General features: G+C 40.2%; 2 protein-coding genes across 2 annotated transcripts; both read left to right on the top strand.

The window, feature by feature from the left end:
* The first annotated feature begins 464 nt into the window (after positions 1-464).
* Positions 465-7,450, top strand: LOC120798336 (actin-related protein 3). Its single transcript, XM_040142568.1, has 12 exons — positions 465-648; positions 1,081-1,136; positions 2,084-2,208; positions 2,320-2,430; positions 3,191-3,286; positions 3,908-4,015; positions 4,110-4,253; positions 4,969-5,142; positions 5,723-5,815; positions 5,902-6,027; positions 6,359-6,442; positions 6,746-7,450. Exons 1-12 carry the CDS (start codon positions 605-607, stop codon positions 6,839-6,841), a joined length of 1,257 nt encoding a protein of 418 aa, XP_039998502.1. The 5' UTR covers positions 465-604; the 3' UTR covers positions 6,842-7,450.
* An 898-nt stretch (positions 7,451-8,348) lies between these two features.
* Positions 8,349-13,769, top strand: LOC120798260 (transmembrane protein 182-like). Its single transcript, XM_040142426.1, has 5 exons — positions 8,349-8,495; positions 9,892-9,988; positions 10,128-10,256; positions 10,359-10,496; positions 13,515-13,769. Exons 1-5 carry the CDS (start codon positions 8,349-8,351, stop codon positions 13,766-13,768), a joined length of 765 nt encoding a protein of 254 aa, XP_039998360.1. The 3' UTR covers position 13,769.
* The last annotated feature ends 4,422 nt before the right edge of the window (positions 13,770-18,191 follow it).

The following is an 18,191-nucleotide window of genomic DNA, read 5'->3' as shown; positions in this document are numbered from 1 at the left end:
TACTAAAAAGGTTCCCTTTATTTCTTTTTTTTAGTTTAATTTACAGAATTTTTTAGTTCTTATTGTTATTGTATAGTTTGCATATACATATGCATTCTACATTTTTATATACTGAAAAATTGCACAGGTCACCTACTCCGTACCATCCTGCATGTGACTGGAGATGTTGTTTGCGCAAGTGGCGGTTAAAAATTTTGAATCTTCCTCAAATACAACTTAAATTTTTTCAAAATTTTTTCAAAATCTTTGAACCAGGAAAAAACATATCTGAAATTAAGGACGTTTTACTTAAAACTGGAGACTTTGTCATTATAAAAGTGTATATAGTTTTTATTTTTAATTTGGTAAATTGAATCTAAAAAAAATACAATTATATTTCTAACTCGATTGCAGTAACAGCCTTCATCCACTTTCGGCAGTGTTGCGCCTTCGAAGCTGCTGACTCTGCACTAGAAGAAATTTCACCGAACCCGGAAGCTTTCCCGAGTCGGACGTGAGTGCTGTTCATTCAGGCTGCTGCGATTTATACTGGTTACCGTTGAGATATACGTTCATATCGGGCGCCTGATATATTTACCTGTAGGTAGATTAAAGGAGAGCAAGCATGGCTGGTCGGCTGCCGGCTTGTGTTGTTGACTGTGGCACAGGGTAAGTGAGAAAAGCTAATTGCTAGTTAGCGTTAGCCTGGCTTTCATTGACCACATAAGCGGCTGTCAAACTTCAGCTAACGCCCTGCTGTGTAGCTGTTCAGCCTGAAAGGTGCTAACGTTACTCAGCTGCATCTGCTCACTTCTTTATTCTTATTGTGTCTATAAAGACAAGGCAAATGCTACAAATGAGCACGCCAAAGTGCCCGACTGCTTTATTTTGTGTGCTTTTATTCTCAATACTGCTTTATCATTGCAATTAGCTGCTGTTAGCTACTGAAGCTAATGTTACTTCCTGGACAATCCTCACATCAGAAAGCATATTATCCAGATTATTTTTTACTGTTACTCGTCTGTGATTTCCAGCAAACACTTTTACCAGAAGGAAAGAGCTGTAACTAAACATTTATGCTCTCTTTCTCCTTTCCTTTAGGTACACAAAGCTTGGTTATGCAGGAAACACAGAACCACAGTTCATCATACCTTCATGTAAGTAAATACTACAGAAATTTGGTTCATTAAATTACAGTAATTTTAACCGGAACTTTTTTTAAATTGTAACTACAGAAATCTGTAGTAAATTATTTATAGTGTTAGTGTAATCATTGAAATTATATTAAAAGGTTCTGTTTTAACATTGTGAATTGTATTTTTTTTTTTTGTATTTCTACATTTACGAAGCAAAGTACAGCTATAACGATTTGTCAATAAATCGCTCTGTTGATCAACAGAAAATAAATCGGCAACTATTTTGGTAAAAAGAGAAAAGGCAGTTTGTCATTTTTAAAACAGAAATGTCAAATATTTGCTGTTTCTACCTGCTCAGATATGAGGATTTGATTCTTTTCTTGGTCACATATGACAGTAAACATAACATAATATTATCTTTGGATTTTGGGCTGGTAGTCGGACAAAACAAGGGGTTTTAAGATGCCACCTTGATATGTGGGAAATTATAAAAGGCGTTTTTAAACTATGTGTTGGCCTTTTGGAGACAAACTGATTAATTGATTAATTTAAAAAAGAACCTGCAGTAACCACAGCTAGTTGCAGCCCTGTAACAAAACATCTATTCGATGAGGGTACTTCCTTTATGATTTCCAACAAGGGGCCAGCTTCAGGTCGACTTCCTTTTACCACACAGTTCAGTCAGATAGAAACCAGCTAGACGACTTGCCAAGGATAAGGCTGCTGACTTGATGATTCTAAAAGAACTGAGTTTTGTATCGCTGAAAGCAGTCCCCAACAAATGCACTATTATTCCATAATACCAGCCTTATACTTGAACTAACCCGTAGCTCAGGATCATAATGTTATATCAGTTGATTTATTTGGACAACAGGAATTTGTAAACTTGGAACCTTAAGCTGTTTATTTTCATCAATTTCAAAAAGGTGTTTTCAGTTAAATTCTCATATTTGTTTAATCAACTTCAGGTATCGCAATCAAAGAATCAGCCAAGGTCGGAGACCAGGCCCAGCGCAGGATGATGAAGGGTGTGGATGACCTGGACTTCTTCATCGGGGATGAAGCCATCGACAAACCATCGTATGCAACAAAGGTAAACAGAGCGAGTTGAACTGGGTCAGATGTGGTTTTCCTGCGAGAAGCCGTCCGATTTAGGCCTCAGCAGGGCATCGATATTTACACTGTTTTCTTTTCCCGTTCCCAGTGGCCCATTCGTCATGGGATAGTGGAAGACTGGGACCTGATGGAGAGATTTATGGAGCAGATCATCTTCAAGTATCTGCGGGCAGAACCTGAAGACCATTACTTTCTTTTGGTAAGACCAGAACTACATACATTGTTAAGATTACAACCTAAAATTCAGATTAAATGGCATTTAGATAGGCAAGGAGTAGGGAGCATTTTTATTTTTATTTATTTAATTTTTTTTTTTAGTAAATTGTCTTATAAGCTCCTGTTGAGAGAGTTCCTGTCACAAGTCCTCCCGTCATGTCCTGAAAGTCACAAGTCGTTTGCTTCAAGATAGAAGCATCTGGGGTCGTCACCTGTTTCTGTTTTATTAAGTATATAACCTTAAAACCGTTGCTGATATTTAGGTATGACAATAGAGCGGGAAAACTACATGCTACGCCTACTGAAAACATTTAGAAGCTGCTACGGTTTGCTATCAGGAAAGCATAAAAAAGGATGAAATCAACACAGGCAAGGACTTAAGCAGTGAGCTAGGAGCAGCAACATTTTAATACTTCATCCTGAGCCAGATATGTGTAAGGATATTGAGATGATTGCACACAAAAAAAAAATCAATATTCTACCAAGAAATGTATAATTTAATGTAATAATACTTTCCAAAGATTTCACTAAAGTAGAGAATATGGGAAGCTGTTCAAAAAATGTAAGTTCAGATGAAGGGTCATTCAGAAACATTTAAGCCCGATGAAGTTCATCAGTAAATATGTTCTGTGGCATAATTGAAGTTAAGTCTTGCACTTCAGTCTCTTAAATTATGAAATGTGCCATAGTGTTTTATATTCACACTGTATTCACGTCCGTTTTCTGTGTCTGTCTCTATCCAGACAGAACCTCCCCTTAACACACCAGAAAACAGAGAGTACACAGCAGAGATCATGTTTGAGTCGTTCAACGTCCCAGGTCTCTACATTGCCGTTCAGGTAAGTTTCCAGAAACATTCCAGCACCAGCAAGAGGCCAAAGTGCCCAATGGCAAAACCAGTGTTCATTTTCTCTGAAGTCTAACAAACACACTGGCAAGTTTAAAAGCACTCTTGAGGTGTTACTCAGCCAGTCACTATGGCTGATTTTGAACAAATGCCTAAAAATACAGAACTCACAACTAGTTGACACACATTTGAAACAAGACTCGTGGGTTATAAATAGAACTAGATTTGACTCTTTCATCTTGGAATGTAATGTGATCCAGAGGGTGTTTTGATCGGGAAATATCTATTTTGACTTATTCTTTTTAGGTTTCGCAGTCTATTTGATTATTTCCACTTGATTCAAAACACTGCACAATGTCATCATTCTGTGTACCTGAAATCTAGAGCATGAATCTTGTAAAAAATTGTACCAGACTCTCATTTGAAGCCTTAAATTATGCAGTTTGTTAAGTGACATTTTTGCTGTATTTTTTATGTCTTAGCCATTTAGACAGACAGAGATAAGACAGCGAATCCTTACTAGCTTGCTTGACCCTGATTATCTCTACTCGCTTTTTAGGACAGAATTCGTCTTGTTAATTGTTTCAATTAAAATTTGTATTCTCTGCATCAGGCTGTCCTGGCGCTGGCTGCCTCCTGGACATCCAGACAGGTTGGAGAGCGGACACTGACGGGGACTGTGATCGACAGTGGAGACGGCGTCACACACGTCATCCCAGTGGTAGGTTTTTTTTTTGTTTTTTTTTTCCCCTGTGATTTCTTTTTTTGCTTCTTCCTCATTCTCAACCTCAAACTCGTGCATGTTTGTGTTCCAGGCTGAAGGCTACGTCATCGGTAGCTGCATTAAGCACATCCCCATCGCTGGTCGAGACATTACATACTTCATCCAACAGCTGCTGAGGGAACGAGAGGTGGGGATACCTCCGGAACAGTCCCTGGAGACGGCTAAAGCTGTCAAGGTCAGTATTCATTTCTGCATTTCCCTTATTGTTTTTTTTTTTTGTTTGTTTTTTTAAAACAATAAAAGGTGGCCTCCTATACTGCCAGTAATTGATGCTTTATAGTAAAGTGGCAAGACTGTTTGGTTTAAACTCAGAAATGATGTTCCATCCAAAATTAAACACTCAGTTCTTGTAGAGTTGAAAAGAGTAGAAAAGGTCTGTACCAGACGAGAAGCCCCTCACCCACCTGCAAAACCCTGACCTGGTGCAGCTTTATATGCGGTAACTGCTGATGTTAAAAAAAAAATTTTTGCTGTATGAAGCTGTCCGGTCCGCACAGCATCAGCAAGGGAAGTTATGTTCTTGCATCTTGAGTCATGCTCTGCTTCTGCACTGAAATCTGTAAAAAAAAAAAAAAAAAAGGCGCTGTAAAAGGAAGCGAAACCCTCAACAGTCGAGGAAGGAAGTCATGACGTTGTCCTGTCACTGTCATGCATTCCTGAGTTTGGCCACTAGAGGTCAGTGCAGTCACAGAAAACTTGTACCTCACCTTAAGGAACTGAAATGAGTGTCAGAGGTTTAAAATAGAAAGATGCCCACTCTGACATTTTCCTTTTTTTTTCTCCGCATTTTTTGAACAGTACTTAATAAACACAGCTGCCAAATTGTCTTCCAATGCTAATGATAGCCACTCATTGCAAAAACAGGTGAAATATCTTGTTTTCTTTTTTAGGAACGGTTCAGCTATGTCTGCCCTGACCTTGTTAAGGAGTTTAACAAGTACGACACTGACGGCTCCAAGTGGATCAAACAGTACACAGGCGTCAACGCAATCACCAAGAAGGAGTTCACCATCGATGTCGGCTACGAACGCTTCCTCGGGCCTGAGATCTTTTTCCATCCTGAGGTACGATGGGTTGTTTTTTTTAAGAGATATCGTCTTCACGATTCTGCTGCTGCTGCTGTTGCTGATAGATGATGCTCCCTAAAATTTTAGCTCCGAATGAAGAAACAATGTGACCGGTCAGTACCAGGCTTATCAGTTTCTCTGCCCTGTAGAAACCAAGATCGCAAATGACATTTCGGCAACGTAAGTCTGCAGAGGCGTTAAGAAAAAATATCATTTTGAGTACTACAAGAGTGAAAGGGTGTTTTTTAATATCTGCCCCTAAATAAAGCTGGATTCCTTATCCTGAAAATTGATTTTCCAAAATTTTCCTTGAACTGGGCAATTCTTAAGCAAAGCCATACATCTTTGCTTTCATAAAAAGATTAAGTTAGTAAATTGGTGAAGTGAAAAACATATTTATCATAATAGCTTAGCTGCAGTGTGTAACTGGGGAAATTTAGTGTGTCGTACTCATCATGCTGCTGTTTTTGTTACCAACAGTATTTTCACTCAGCTTATTTATTTGACAACCAGTGATTCATGAGATTTATGAGAACGCCATTTTTTTTTCTTCTTCTAATAATTTGGTCTCGTGCAGTTTGCCAATCCAGATTTCACCCAGCCAATCTCAGAGGTGGTGGATGAAGTCATCCAGAACTGTCCCATTGATGTCAGGCGTCCACTGTACAAGGTACAGAAATCCCTCTGCAACTACTAATAGCAGTATGACGTACGCATAAGTCTGTCTGCTTTTGCTAATGTGTACTTGTGCCACAGAACATCGTGCTCTCCGGGGGCTCCACCATGTTCAGGGACTTTGGCAGACGCCTGCAGAGGGACCTCAAGAGGACTGTGGACGCACGTCTGAAAATAAGCGAAGAGCTGAGCGGCGGCAAGTTGAAGGTGAAGAAATGGGAAAGAGGACAAAGATTAATCCACCGCCTTATTTTTGAGATCGATTTTTCTTGGAAAGATCAGAAAATAGACCATTGAAAAGTTGGGGAAAATGCATTAAAAGTATGACTGAATTTTGTTACACAAGCCTCTTATACACAAGATTAGTATTGTATGTTGTCCTTGGCTTCATCTGTGTTTTTATGATATTGACTGTACAGATATGCACTTGAATGCTGAAAAAAGTTTAGCCTTTTCTCTTTGAAAAAGTTCCCAGGAAGTCGGTTTTTTTTTTTGGTCTTTTACTTAAAATATTGAGTATAAATCTCGTTGTTTGCAGCCGAAGCCCATTGATGTGCAAGTCATCACTCACCACATGCAGAGGTACGCTGTCTGGTTCGGAGGATCCATGCTGGCGTCTACTGTGAGTATCAAAACAGTATTTCCAGCCTCTCTTAACAACACATAATCATTTGTCTTTGCCGCTTTAATACATATATTTTGGATATCAACAAATAATTGCAGATATAAAACTTCTGAACGTTTTTTTAATGAGAGTTTTCACTTGAACGGAGTTGATCAGAAATAAGTGGGAAGGAGCAAAATCTTTCCACGTGCCCCAGACTTTGGTAAACTTTTGTCAGTCTTTTGCGTGCAGCACACACTCTCAAATTGTTTTTATTTGTGAAATGTAAAGAGTAATCAAGGATCGTTTCTGTTTTGGCAGCCTGAGTTTTACCAAGTGTGTCACACTAAGAAAGATTACGAGGAGATCGGGCCGAGCATCTGCCGCCACAACCCCGTATTCGGAGTCATGTCCTAGGCGCCGGGGGGGAGCGCATTCAGCGGAGGCCGAGGAAAACGGAGGAAGCGCCGCAAGACCTCACATGCTGTGGAAGTCCCATGAGCCTTTGCACGGATGCTCCGTCAGACCTGTTCATTCGGATAGAGCGACAGTGGACCAAACAAACTGCCAAAAGAGTGGCAACAATCCTCGCAAATTAGAGGAAAGAGGTGACTCAGCCCAAAGGATCCTCAAATAAAATGTTTACTACAAGTAGGTTAATAATAGCTGATAAATCTTTAATTTCTGTGTGCCTCGTATATGTACTTATTCTATCCTCACAGGGTTGTAATATGTAATTAATCAACATGAGTCCTGTATAAATGCACTTCTCTGTGTATAAGGGTTGGGTTCTTGCTATATGTTATATACTCTGAAAAATGAAAACGTAGGGGTTGTTTCAAGAAGCAGAACATGCTTAGCTAGATCACCTCCACAAACATCATTGAGTAAAACACCTTTTTGATCATTAAGTCATCAAATGGGTGCAAACATGCAAGACATTGTTATAAAAAAAAAAAAAAACAATCACCAGACAATTGACCATTCCTGATTTCCTTTCTTCTTTGTGTGTGTCTTTTTTTTTTTTTTTTTTTTTACATGTCCCTGGAAAAAATATTTATTTGAATTTAGATGAAAATAAGTCAGGCATTAAAAAAAAAAAAAAAAAATCCTCAAACATTATAAATCTGTTCAAATAATTTTTTCCAGGTTTCACTGAGACAAGTCCTGTCTTCTGTTCTCCTTCAGCGTTGTGACTAATTGTCACTGCTTTCCTTTGACCTTTTTATTTGTATTAATCATCTCTTGAACAACCTGTCTTGGAAAAAAAAAAAAAAAAAAAAAAAGTCGTATTAATATATGAACATGCAGTTTGACTGACTGTTGTTGGACCATCACTGTTGCCTAGATCTCAGTTATACTGGATAGCCTTGTACTGTACCAAATCTGGATTTCAATGCTGGCATTCCAATAAATGCCGCGGAGCTATTTCTACAGTTGTAATTTCCGTTTTTCCAGTTGTACTTTCAAGAATTACATGATTATTTTTGGGTTGCAGGGAATACCATGTCCTCTATGTTAAATGCGGTGTCTGTTTTCAACACATCACGGCTATTTTTGTGTGAGTGAACCCCCCACCCCCCACCCCCACCCCCTCGTAACTGTATACCTTCAAACTGACCAACGCATGATGCAAGCGTTTATTTTCATTCATGCACCTGACTGGTCAGTATAGCAAGGGGAATGCTATCCAGAGGCTTGCGTTCGTCACGATGGTCCTTTATTTCTTGCAGCAGAAGGACACATGGATGTAAAGTTCAGCCGATGAGTAAATCGGAATTTACTCCTGCGTGTTTTGAACGGATGAAATGCCGTCGAAAACATAGACAGTCAGCGAAAAATGAATAAAGAAAGAGGAAAACACAGACCTTTACTATAAAAACCAATAGTGTCACAGAAGAAAAAGAGACCAACAGACGGAGACATGTCTCCTGCTGAGAGGACGAAGGTGCTCCTCTTCCTGGCTTTGTTCTTTGGAGCAGTAGGATTTCTGTTCATGCTGCTCTCCTGTGGGACAGAGTACTGGCTGCTGGCCGCTGAGTCCTGCAGCCGGCCGGGCGACAAAAACAGGGTAAGTGGCCTGAGGGGAGGGGGGGTGGCAACACTGAGGCACTTAAACTAAGCACACCAGGCAAGACAGGTTTATTTGCATTGCACCTTTAAAGAAACAGCTGGTTCGAAGAAAGGCATTGAAACAACATTTAAAACCACTAGGACAAGACAATCGAAGAATAGAATTAAAGTAAATAAGATTTTTAGTAAAAATGGACAATGGTACATAAAAAGACCAGGAATAAGATTTTTGTCCATTAACATGCAGCGCAGTAATTAAGGACACTGTTACGAAAAAATCTGAAATTTTGTGCATTAAATCAATATTACAAACAACAACTGTAAGTAATTGAGAGTAAAGTACTTTTTCGAGGCAAAGTTGTATTTTGAGAAAAAAGAAATAGAATCAAAGTTGCTTCAACAGCAAAATGTCAATGTGATGCTTTGATTAGGTTGATTGAATTGTCATGTCCTGTAAGTCCATACAGTAGCACACACTTACTATTTTTTATTTCTTCTATTTTTATTTACTTTTATATTACAAGAAAAAAAAGTTGTGATTAAACAAGTTTTATATGAAGTATTTGTAATATTTCACGAAAAAATGAATAATCACTAAAAAGTTGTAATATTTTTAGAAAAAATATAATATTTTGAGAATAAATTATTAATGTGAAAGATGAGCCATGGCAAAATGTTGACGTTATGCTGAGGTGAGGTTGACTGGATTAGCACGTTTTAATATTTCCTGACAGTACACACTGGAGCATACAGTTACTTCGGTCATCCACATCAACAGGCTTACTACAGCAGTAAAAAATCGTAAAGCTAGCTAGAATTTAGCCTTTACTCTCGAAAATCTCTCTTTTTTTTAGTATTTTCTGTCCCAATACTCCGTCATAATAAATTGTCTCCAGGTCTAATCCAAAAAAAACAAAAAAAAAAAGGAAAAGCAGAGAAAATCAATCAAAAACAATGGAAAATTAGTTTTTAACTGAGGTTTAAGAGTTAAAGTGAAAACTGTGAGATACCAGTGCGTAAAAGTGGAGTAAATTCACGGGTTTTCTGCTATAGGGTCTGATTTCATGAACGGACATCACACACTGTCTATTTACAGAAAGCTGATGGCCACTCATTCTCTGCAATCTGCTGTCGTAGCCCTGCGGCATGTTTGCGGACATCCTGACACCCGTTGACTCTGGTTTTCATGTCCTGGGACATTTAAATGCTAATAAACCAAAAGTCCTTGGCCCAGCTCCTGGGTTTTCTAATTCCATGGGTTCTTGAAACCAAAAGCTGGAGTATTTAGTGACTCCAGACATATTCTTCAAATCTATCGCAAGATATTTTTATAGCCCCTGTCAAAAATGGGACCCCCCTAGGTTATGATGACATGTTATTTGTTGGCTCATCAGGCTGTAGATGGTGTGAGGATCTTTCACGAGGGTCTGTTTTGGCGCTGTTCCTTCATGGTCACGTCCGAGGAATACTCTACGTGGGACCTTTGGATCTGTGAGAACCTTCACTGTGTGGTTGTTTCGATCGTCTATGATGCAATTTCGCTTCCAAATCTGTGGGGAAAAAAACAAACAAACAAAAAAAAAAAATGGCAGAAGGATTTCTAAAGAATGTTTCTTATTTTGACCCTCAGCAATTCAGCCATCGTCAAAGGTTTGCCAGACCGCTTTCCTCTTCCCATTTCCTGTGAATGAGCCAGTGACGCCATTGGTGGAGCCACACAGTTTACCCAGAGAACCCTATGAACATCACTCCGCCATTGGTTGGTATTATTCCCTCATATAAATCATTTATATTTTACCTGACAGTGCATTTTTTTTTTTGTTTCCATGAACGACAAGGTCTCATTTTCCTCGTCTGTCAGTTTTCAGGACCTTCTGGAGCATCTTTCTCGTCGCAGGTGTGGCGGCTGTCGTCATTGGCGGATTTGTCGCTATCTGTGCTGCCCCGCTGACCAATCACAAACTCTATAAAGTGGGTGGGGCCCTTCAGCTTTGTGGTGGTAAGGACACGTACGGTTTAAAAAAAAAAAATAGATCCTGTAAGATCACTTTTATCGTATGTCTGAGTCCTAACAAAAAGAAAAAAACCTTGAATTTTTTGAATATATGTTAGTGTTTCAAATGAACCAAACCAAAAACTTGGAAAAATAAATGTATGCATTTATGGTGATTTTCTCCTAATTTTTACACAAAATACTCAAAAAGAATTTTAGTTTTTACACTAAGAGGTTTTGTACAAGCATGTATTGTTCAAATGAAACAAAATTAGCACTTGTATACTAAAGTAACACAAGTTTAACAAAGTGAATCAAACATATATTGAATTAGGCTCAGCGGTGGGAAGGAATCGTGTAAGGAATTGAACTTATTTGAACTTCATTTTCAGAGTCTGCTCGCTGGTCGTCGTTGCTTCCAGCTGAGCTTAATAGGCTTCTCTTAAGCACAGGTGTTGTTTGTATAAGTGGCTGAGACCCATGAATGGCACCTGAAGCTTTATTTGTTTTATTTTACTGCTCCTAACAGAGGCTTAATTGTCACTCGAGCTAATATTTTGGGATGTTAATGTTAAGTTTAACGGTGCCATTCTTGGGGCTTACAAGCAGGTCAGAGACCCACGAACGATGGGTTAAGACCATGTATAACACATGTGTTTAGGTGCTGGATCCATGAATGTCTCACATGCCGTATGTCTACATGGGCCGGTGTCTGTGCATTTGAATTAGTTTGGACCTCCGAAGCTACCGTTACATGGAAGTCACCAAGCAGAAATCCTGGCATTAAAGTAACAGATCATAAAGTAGAATAAAATAAAATAAAATTAAGTGCAGTAATTCAAGAAGTGGAGGGACACAGCTGGTGGTCAAATGGTTACAAATATGCTGGATTGTGGAATCAGTGGTTTCTGATTTTGTGATGTGTCTGGGATAAAAAAAAAAAAACCAATCAATATATTAGTAAAGAAATATAATCTGAAGTGTTACCAACATGTGTGGCTGCATGATGTTGCTCTGTTTAGATCTAATTCAGCATAAACGGTGAGAAAAAAGAGAAAAGTTGGTGTAAATTTCCATCGTGCTTGATTTGTGGCAGCTGGCGCTCGCTCGTTCGGTAACATTGCATTCAGCTGGGTGTAGCTCTTGAAAAGCCCGAGTTTGGTTGAGCAAATGTTTGATAGTTGTGTGTGTGTGTGTGTGTGTGTGTGTTTGAGCAGGAGAGTGTGTTGTGTATGCTGGGAAACCTGCCTGTGTGCTTGTGCCAGTTTTTCTGTGTGATCTTCAAAAGTCTCTTTGGTTTCATCAAAGTGTTTGTAGGGAGGTTGTTGCCTTTTAGTTTCCTTGTTGAAGCTCTTGGCTGAACCTTTTCCTCTTTTCTCCCCAAAGCTTTCCTTTCACTCAGGATTATAGTTTGGGGAAGGGTGGAAATATTTCCCAGAGTTTCGTCTACATTCTGTAGACAACTGGATGGAGAACGGGCCAAAAAATGTTGACAGTAATCTTTCACAAAGTCCCATCACCCGTCACCCATAATCAATATCTTCAGTCCCGGCACATCCAGGCATGTGTTGTGTCATCGCTGCTAGACCATTGGAATGTGATTGCTGTCTCTGACCATAAATCACACGTCTTGCTTAATATCTACACAGAGGAAACATTATTTGTGGGCCAACACTTGCTTAAAACATTCTCGATGTAAGAGAGACTGCAAAATATGCCCAAATGCATGAGCTCAAGGCCCGGGTGTGTCTTTTAAAGGTTACCACGCAATATAGTGTGTTACAAATATTCAGTGTAAATGATTATATGGTTATAAAAGCTTCCGTTTACATATTCTGCAAAAAAAAAATAGAGACATCAAGCAACTCGAAAGCAAATCGGAAGCCGTGTGCTCCGGAAATGAATGAAAAGCTCATGTTGGCCGAGAGCAGGACTTCTGTGCAGAAAGATTCTTTTTCTGCATTAAAAAAAAAACAGAACAGTTTTGTGTGCAACAAAACCGCTGGAACAGCATTTCATTATCATCTTGAGCCACATGATGATTTATTATTTTTTCTTTACCAGTAGAGCCAGCAAAGAAAACATCACGTCCTGTGGAAGTGACTCAGTTAAAAAAACAAAAAAAAAACCAACAGGTTTCCAGCTCTCCTACGGAGGACTGACAAAGTAACGATAAAATAATGAGTAAGACGTGCAGAAAACAGTTCAGTAACAGATTGATTAAAAAGAGGGTAAAAGCTATAATGAATCCAATTTACAAAATATTTAACAAGAAGGAGGAAAGAACAGATCATTTCTTGCACAGAAAGTAATTTCATATTCTCCAAAGGGCTCAGGAGCAAACTTAGTTTACTCTTGATTCTGAAGTAGAAAACATTAAAACTGAAAATCTGTTTGGTTCTAACCTTATTGTCGGTCCACCTGATAACAAAAATACAGCAGTACGGAGGAGCACGTGCACTTTTGAGCTTATAGCATGCCGCAGAAATTAGGACACACACCAACAGCCCCTGTTTTTTTTTTTTTTAAAGAGTGTGTTAAAGTTTGTGAAGGCAGGAGAGCAAATGTTGCCCAGCGTTCGAGGTACAACCAAAGTCTGCTCTTCTGCGGAAGGCAGTATATGGGATTTAAAATGAACTTTGAGCTGTAACAGGCGAAAACGACGCTCGACTTTTCTGTGGTTTGGACCGTTCGCCGCTTTATGCCACAGCACAACATCTGCTAGCACTGAGACGCACACTAGATCCAAGATGCCACGGTATAACCGTCGAGCGGCGAGTGAAAGAAGGAAAGTCTGATGCCTGGCAAAAATAACACCAGACTACGTTACTTAAAATTTTCAGTTTTCACATGTATTACACAGACAGAATAATTATTCAGTGCCTAAAATGTCAGGTTTCCTAACCATCTGACTGTGGGTCGAGTTGTGCAAACATTTTCCCTCAGAATTATGGAACAATTTGGACTGAATCTTAAATCTTAGCAATAACAGCTACTACCTTTTTTTTTCTCTGTGCCTGTCAGGCCTGGGTCTGCTGGCCGTGGTGTTGATGTATGTGATGTGGGTCCAGGTCCTGGACACTCTGGAGCAATTTGCCCTCCATCGGAGACTCTCCGGCTGCCCCTCCTTCCATCTCAGCATCCAGCACGGTCCCTCATTGCTCTTGGCTCCAGTGGCGGTCTTCTTCTGCCTGCTGGCCGGCCTGCTCTTCATCCTGGTTGGCCGAAGTGTTCATTGGATGCAGCTGGACAAAAGAAACGCAGTCCCTGAACTTTAAACACGTGATTTTTTTTTCTTCTTCGTGATTTTCTCCAAAAAAAAAAAAATAATTTAAAAAAATATTGAGGATCCAGTTTATTCAAGTTTATCGCTTCAAGCATGGACATTTTGTTCTCTGTTGAAAACTGGTTGTTTCTAGCTCTTTTTATGTTAAGGACATTGCTTTATTTACAGCAGGGCTAAGTAGTTGGAATAAAGAAAACCACCCACAGAAACGGAAAAAAATTCCCGGCAGCAGTGGCCACATGCTTTGATTGACGGGAGGTCACTGGGCGATAACCAAAGATGAAGCCCAAAATCGCAAATGTGAATCTCTCCGATTTCTTCCATCAGTGAAGATAATTGGAATCCCTAATTTGAAATTGGTCATTATAAATGTTTTTTCTAATTTATTTAACAGATCCCATTGTGATTAATACTCCAATACTCTGACTCTGCTTTGATTATAATTGACAAATCAGTTTTGACAAAAAGTGGAGAGGGGAGGCCTGCCTGGCCGCTGGTGTGTATGCTAAAAGATTGAGTAGATTGAGTGCGACCGGGCCTGCCTGTCATTAGGACATCAGGTTGAAGCTCTGGCGTACTGGGTCAGAGGAATGGAGATAATAATAAATTAGACTGTCATAATCCATTTTCTGACAGGAGGCCACTTCAGGGACATCTCGGGGTGTGTGTGTGTGTGTGTAAAACAGACGACAGCCACTAGAGGACAGTGTTGTCTCAGGTTAATGTTTGGAGTGTTGTCTCTAACCTCATTAAATCACTTTATCCCAAGTCCTTACAACGATGTCCGACAACGTAAAAAGCAAAATGCAGAGTTGCAGCGTTCGCATCAGATTAGGCCCGCGGAGGACGGTACCAGCAGGGAAATTTGTAAGTGATAATTAACTCTACTGTAATTTTCCTGGCAAACAAAAGAAAATGATTTTTGTTTTCTTCGAGTTCAGTACAGTTAACATGATATTTGGGGGGGATGGCGCAGTCACACCTTGATAATTGGAAAGGCAAACAGAAGTGAGACCTTGAGATGATACAGTGACGAAAAGGGAGAGGAAGGGAAGGGAAAAGGGGGGGAGGACAGGGAGAAAGAGAGTTGACACTGCTCATCAACGAGTCTTTCAATATTCTTTCATGTCTGACGCTCCTGCACCTCTCCATCCCTTCTCTTCCTAATCTCCGCTGTGAACTAGGTGAGTATAATTACACCTGAGCATGTCACATTCACTTCCCTGGCCCTCACTGTGTTTAAACATCTGTCACCTCCTCTCCCTTGCCACGCCGCCGCCAGCAGCCAGCAGCCAGTGCAGTCATGGGTTTAAAAGGGTGATCTTTATTTTCTAATGAAGGCCGGGAGATCCAGTCATATCACCTGGTTTCAATCTTTTGAGAGCGGGATCGTGGCAGATTCATTACTGGGCTCCAAGAATGGACGTGGTGCGGTTGTAGCTGTCGGCCTTGGACACTGTGTGTGTGTGTGTGTGTGTGTGTGTGTGTGTGTGTGTGTGTGTGTGTGTGTGTGTGTGTGTGTATATATATATATATATATATATATATATACACACACAGACACTCCACCACCAGCAGTGGACACATCATCACACTGGGTCTTTGTCCTCAGTAGATAGAGCTGTCTGCAGCAATTACCACAGGGGCAACAAAGACGTCTAATGAGGCGGCTTAAGACACAACTCACCTGTATTATGCCTTTTTTTTTTTTTTAAAAGACATTTATCGCAAACTTTAATTCAATTCTTTACTTGTGAATTTTACATGTTGTATTTTGGGGGATGTAGTAAGAGCAACACTCATAGATTTAAAGAGTTCGGAGGACGGTGTCATTTTATTTCTAGCCAAAGCCAGAAACGAAGCAGAAAAAATGGACGGTGTAAACACTGCGTTTATCAGCGCAGTTAGCATGTCCGGCTAGCTTACCACTCGGAGTAGTAGCCAGGCAAAGCATTAGCATATCGTTAATGAGCTACAACAGTTTGTGGGGTTAAGAAAACATATCATACAGATAATACTAGGACAAACTACTGTAGCTCTACACTACAGTACAAGAAAAACTGGACCTCTTTACTTCGTCGTCTTCTGTATGAATCATCAACGGATGCAACCAATGCGTATTCAAGACCTCTGTCGCAGGATTCTCCTTTTTCAAACCTCAACAAAAAAAAGAGCGGCGGAGAGTTTTCAAGCAAGTCATGGAGCTTAATGTTAGGCTACAGATGAGATGCCTCTGTCTAAAAAACCAGGACCCATTGTTTAAAATCACTAACAATTTTGAAAAGCAAGTCTGCCGCCGTCGTCGTTGTAAAACTGCATATGTGCTATTACGGAACAGCGAGCCTGAAATGTTTGGCAACATGCAAAGACATATGGCCTTGATAATAATACACCAAGTCCAAAAATCACAAAACTTCAGAGCTTCATGTCTGCAACAAATATATTAGACCACGAGTAATTGTAACCGACATGGAAATCAAAGTAAAAACGAAACCTTAAATGGTCCATCTCACCTTATCATTAGAAGCTTTTGAGACAAAGTTGCCACACTTAAATAAAACAAAATGAAACGACCCTTCAAACTGCTGGTTGTCTGTACCTCTATTCAGCGGTGTACAAGTGACTTTTCAGTTTTGGAGCCATTTAATGAAAATTGACAATCTTAAAGGTGCTATCATATTTTTACAGAAACACCGGCTGACTATGTCTAATCTGAGGGGGGTCCGTCATAGTGAGTTCCCTTCAGCGCTACAAAGCTTCTTGCCAACTTTGAACTGACTGTTTTTGTTTTAGGGGCCCACAACTTTACAGCTTTCTCATCAAGATCGATATTTTAAACCCAACTCTTGTAACAAACCAAACATATATGTTTGCGCAACTTAGGCATCTAAATGAGATGGATGTGGTAACTGTTGTTTGCATGTAACTGTGACAAGCATAAAGACACACTGAATCCAGTATATGCATGTAATGCCATTGAGTGAAGCACACTGAAGTATAAAGCACAAATCATGATGTATAAGGATTTTTCCACTTTCATAACAAATATATTGAGTATCCATTAAAAGCTGGACGCAACCTTATCCAACCACCTCTCCTTAACCTCCCCCTGTTCGCTCTCCTTGTTGGTATACTCTGCTCTGGCTCCACATTACCCACAGCCAACCCAGGGGGTGCAATTATTCAGGCCTTTGCTCAGCCAAGTAGAAGAAATTAGCCTCTTCTCCCGAACCAAGACCTTCTAACCTGCATCAGGACCTCAGGCTGCCTCTCTGACTAGCATGACCCCCTGCGACTTCCCTCTCCAGACCTTGTGTTTTCCATACATATGAGCCTGAGCTGGCCAGAGCCATGCTCGGCTGCCATATGGGCTCCCCTTGCCCCGGCTGGCACAGTGGGGCTGGGGAGCTGCGGGCTATTAAATCTAACACCCCCACACCTCCACTGTTGCCATGCTGGTGTCCTCCGGCCGACGATGTACTTTCACAACAGAAAGTCTAAGATGGTGAAAAGCTGGGAGGAGATGTGTCATCCTTCTGTGGCTTTTAACAACTGTGATTAAAAAAGCAATATTGGAAATTGAATTTGGGAACTAGGAGGACTGGAAGTTATGTAACCTATAGTCTACATTTCACAGTTGCCAAATTACTGCAGGTCAATATCTAAATGAGCAATTATGGAAAAGAAGAAAGTTATATAATGAATGCTATTATGACAGAGTATGTTCTCTGAGTGTTAGGGCAAAAAAACAAGAGCTTCTCTTCCATCTTTTATTCTTCACTTCCTCTTTTCTGTAATTTGCCCTATTCTTTTTCTTCATTAAAATCATTTGGAGTCACAGGTGATTCAGTTTCTCATGTCTGTGCTGTCAGATCCTCCTCTCTTAACTTTTCTATCCCCTCTTCTCCTCCCGTCTGTCTTTACCTTTTTCCACCTTTCACTTCATCTATTCAGGCCAGTCAGCGCTGGATAATGAGGTCTGCGGCCTGGCACTGTGCTCCCTGACTCGCTGATTACACTAAGAAAATTTCTCAAGACTTTGCGGCTGCATCACGAAATCTTCCAGCGAACCTTGGCCGCCGTAATAAAGGGCCCACGGGAGAAAAGGCTGTGCCAGTAGCAGAGACATATGCAACAACCGGGCTAAAAAAAAAAAAAAATTCATGAAAAGAATTTATGTGGTGTACAGTAAACACTGGGTTAGTTATGCAAAATACAATAAAGAACAAATCTGAAATCTTCGCCAGCCCACTATCCCTGGTAATTACATCCATGTTAGACAAGTCTGAACCTCATGATTCACGTCCAACGCCACCATTCAGCACCGGTGCGGGAAGTAGCGTGACCTACGGTATATGATGTGTAGCAAGGAGGCTAGTAAGCGCGTGGAGGTCAGGTTGGTGGATGGGTCTGAA

Source organism: Xiphias gladius, chromosome 13 (genome assembly GCF_016859285.1).
Source record: "Xiphias gladius isolate SHS-SW01 ecotype Sanya breed wild chromosome 13, ASM1685928v1, whole genome shotgun sequence".
NCBI lineage: Eukaryota > Metazoa > Chordata > Actinopteri > Istiophoriformes > Xiphiidae > Xiphias > Xiphias gladius.
Note: the sequence above shows the minus strand (reverse complement) of the source record. Positions and strands in the feature narration are given on the sequence as shown.

What these genes read in the sequence shown, in the direction of transcription:
- LOC120798260 (XM_040142426.1), top strand. Translation starts at nt 8,349, where the DNA reads ATGTCTCCTGCTGAGAGGACGAAGGTGCTCCTCTTCCTGGCTTTGTTC. An exon ending in TGAACATCACTCCGCCATTG is followed by an intron (nt 10,257 to 10,358) that starts GTTGGTATTATT and finishes CTCGTCTGTCAG; the next exon opens with TTTTCAGGACCTTCTGGAGC. An exon ending in GGCCCTTCAGCTTTGTGGTG is followed by an intron (nt 10,497 to 13,514) that starts GTAAGGACACGT and finishes TGTGCCTGTCAG; the next exon opens with GCCTGGGTCTGCTGGCCGTG.
- LOC120798336 (XM_040142568.1), top strand. Translation starts at nt 605, where the DNA reads ATGGCTGGTCGGCTGCCGGCTTGTGTTGTTGACTGTGGCACAGG. An exon ending in AAGACCATTACTTTCTTTTG is followed by an intron (nt 2,431 to 3,190) that starts GTAAGACCAGAA and finishes GTCTCTATCCAG; the next exon opens with ACAGAACCTCCCCTTAACAC. An exon ending in AGATCTTTTTCCATCCTGAG is followed by an intron (nt 5,143 to 5,722) that starts GTACGATGGGTT and finishes GGTCTCGTGCAG; the next exon opens with TTTGCCAATCCAGATTTCAC.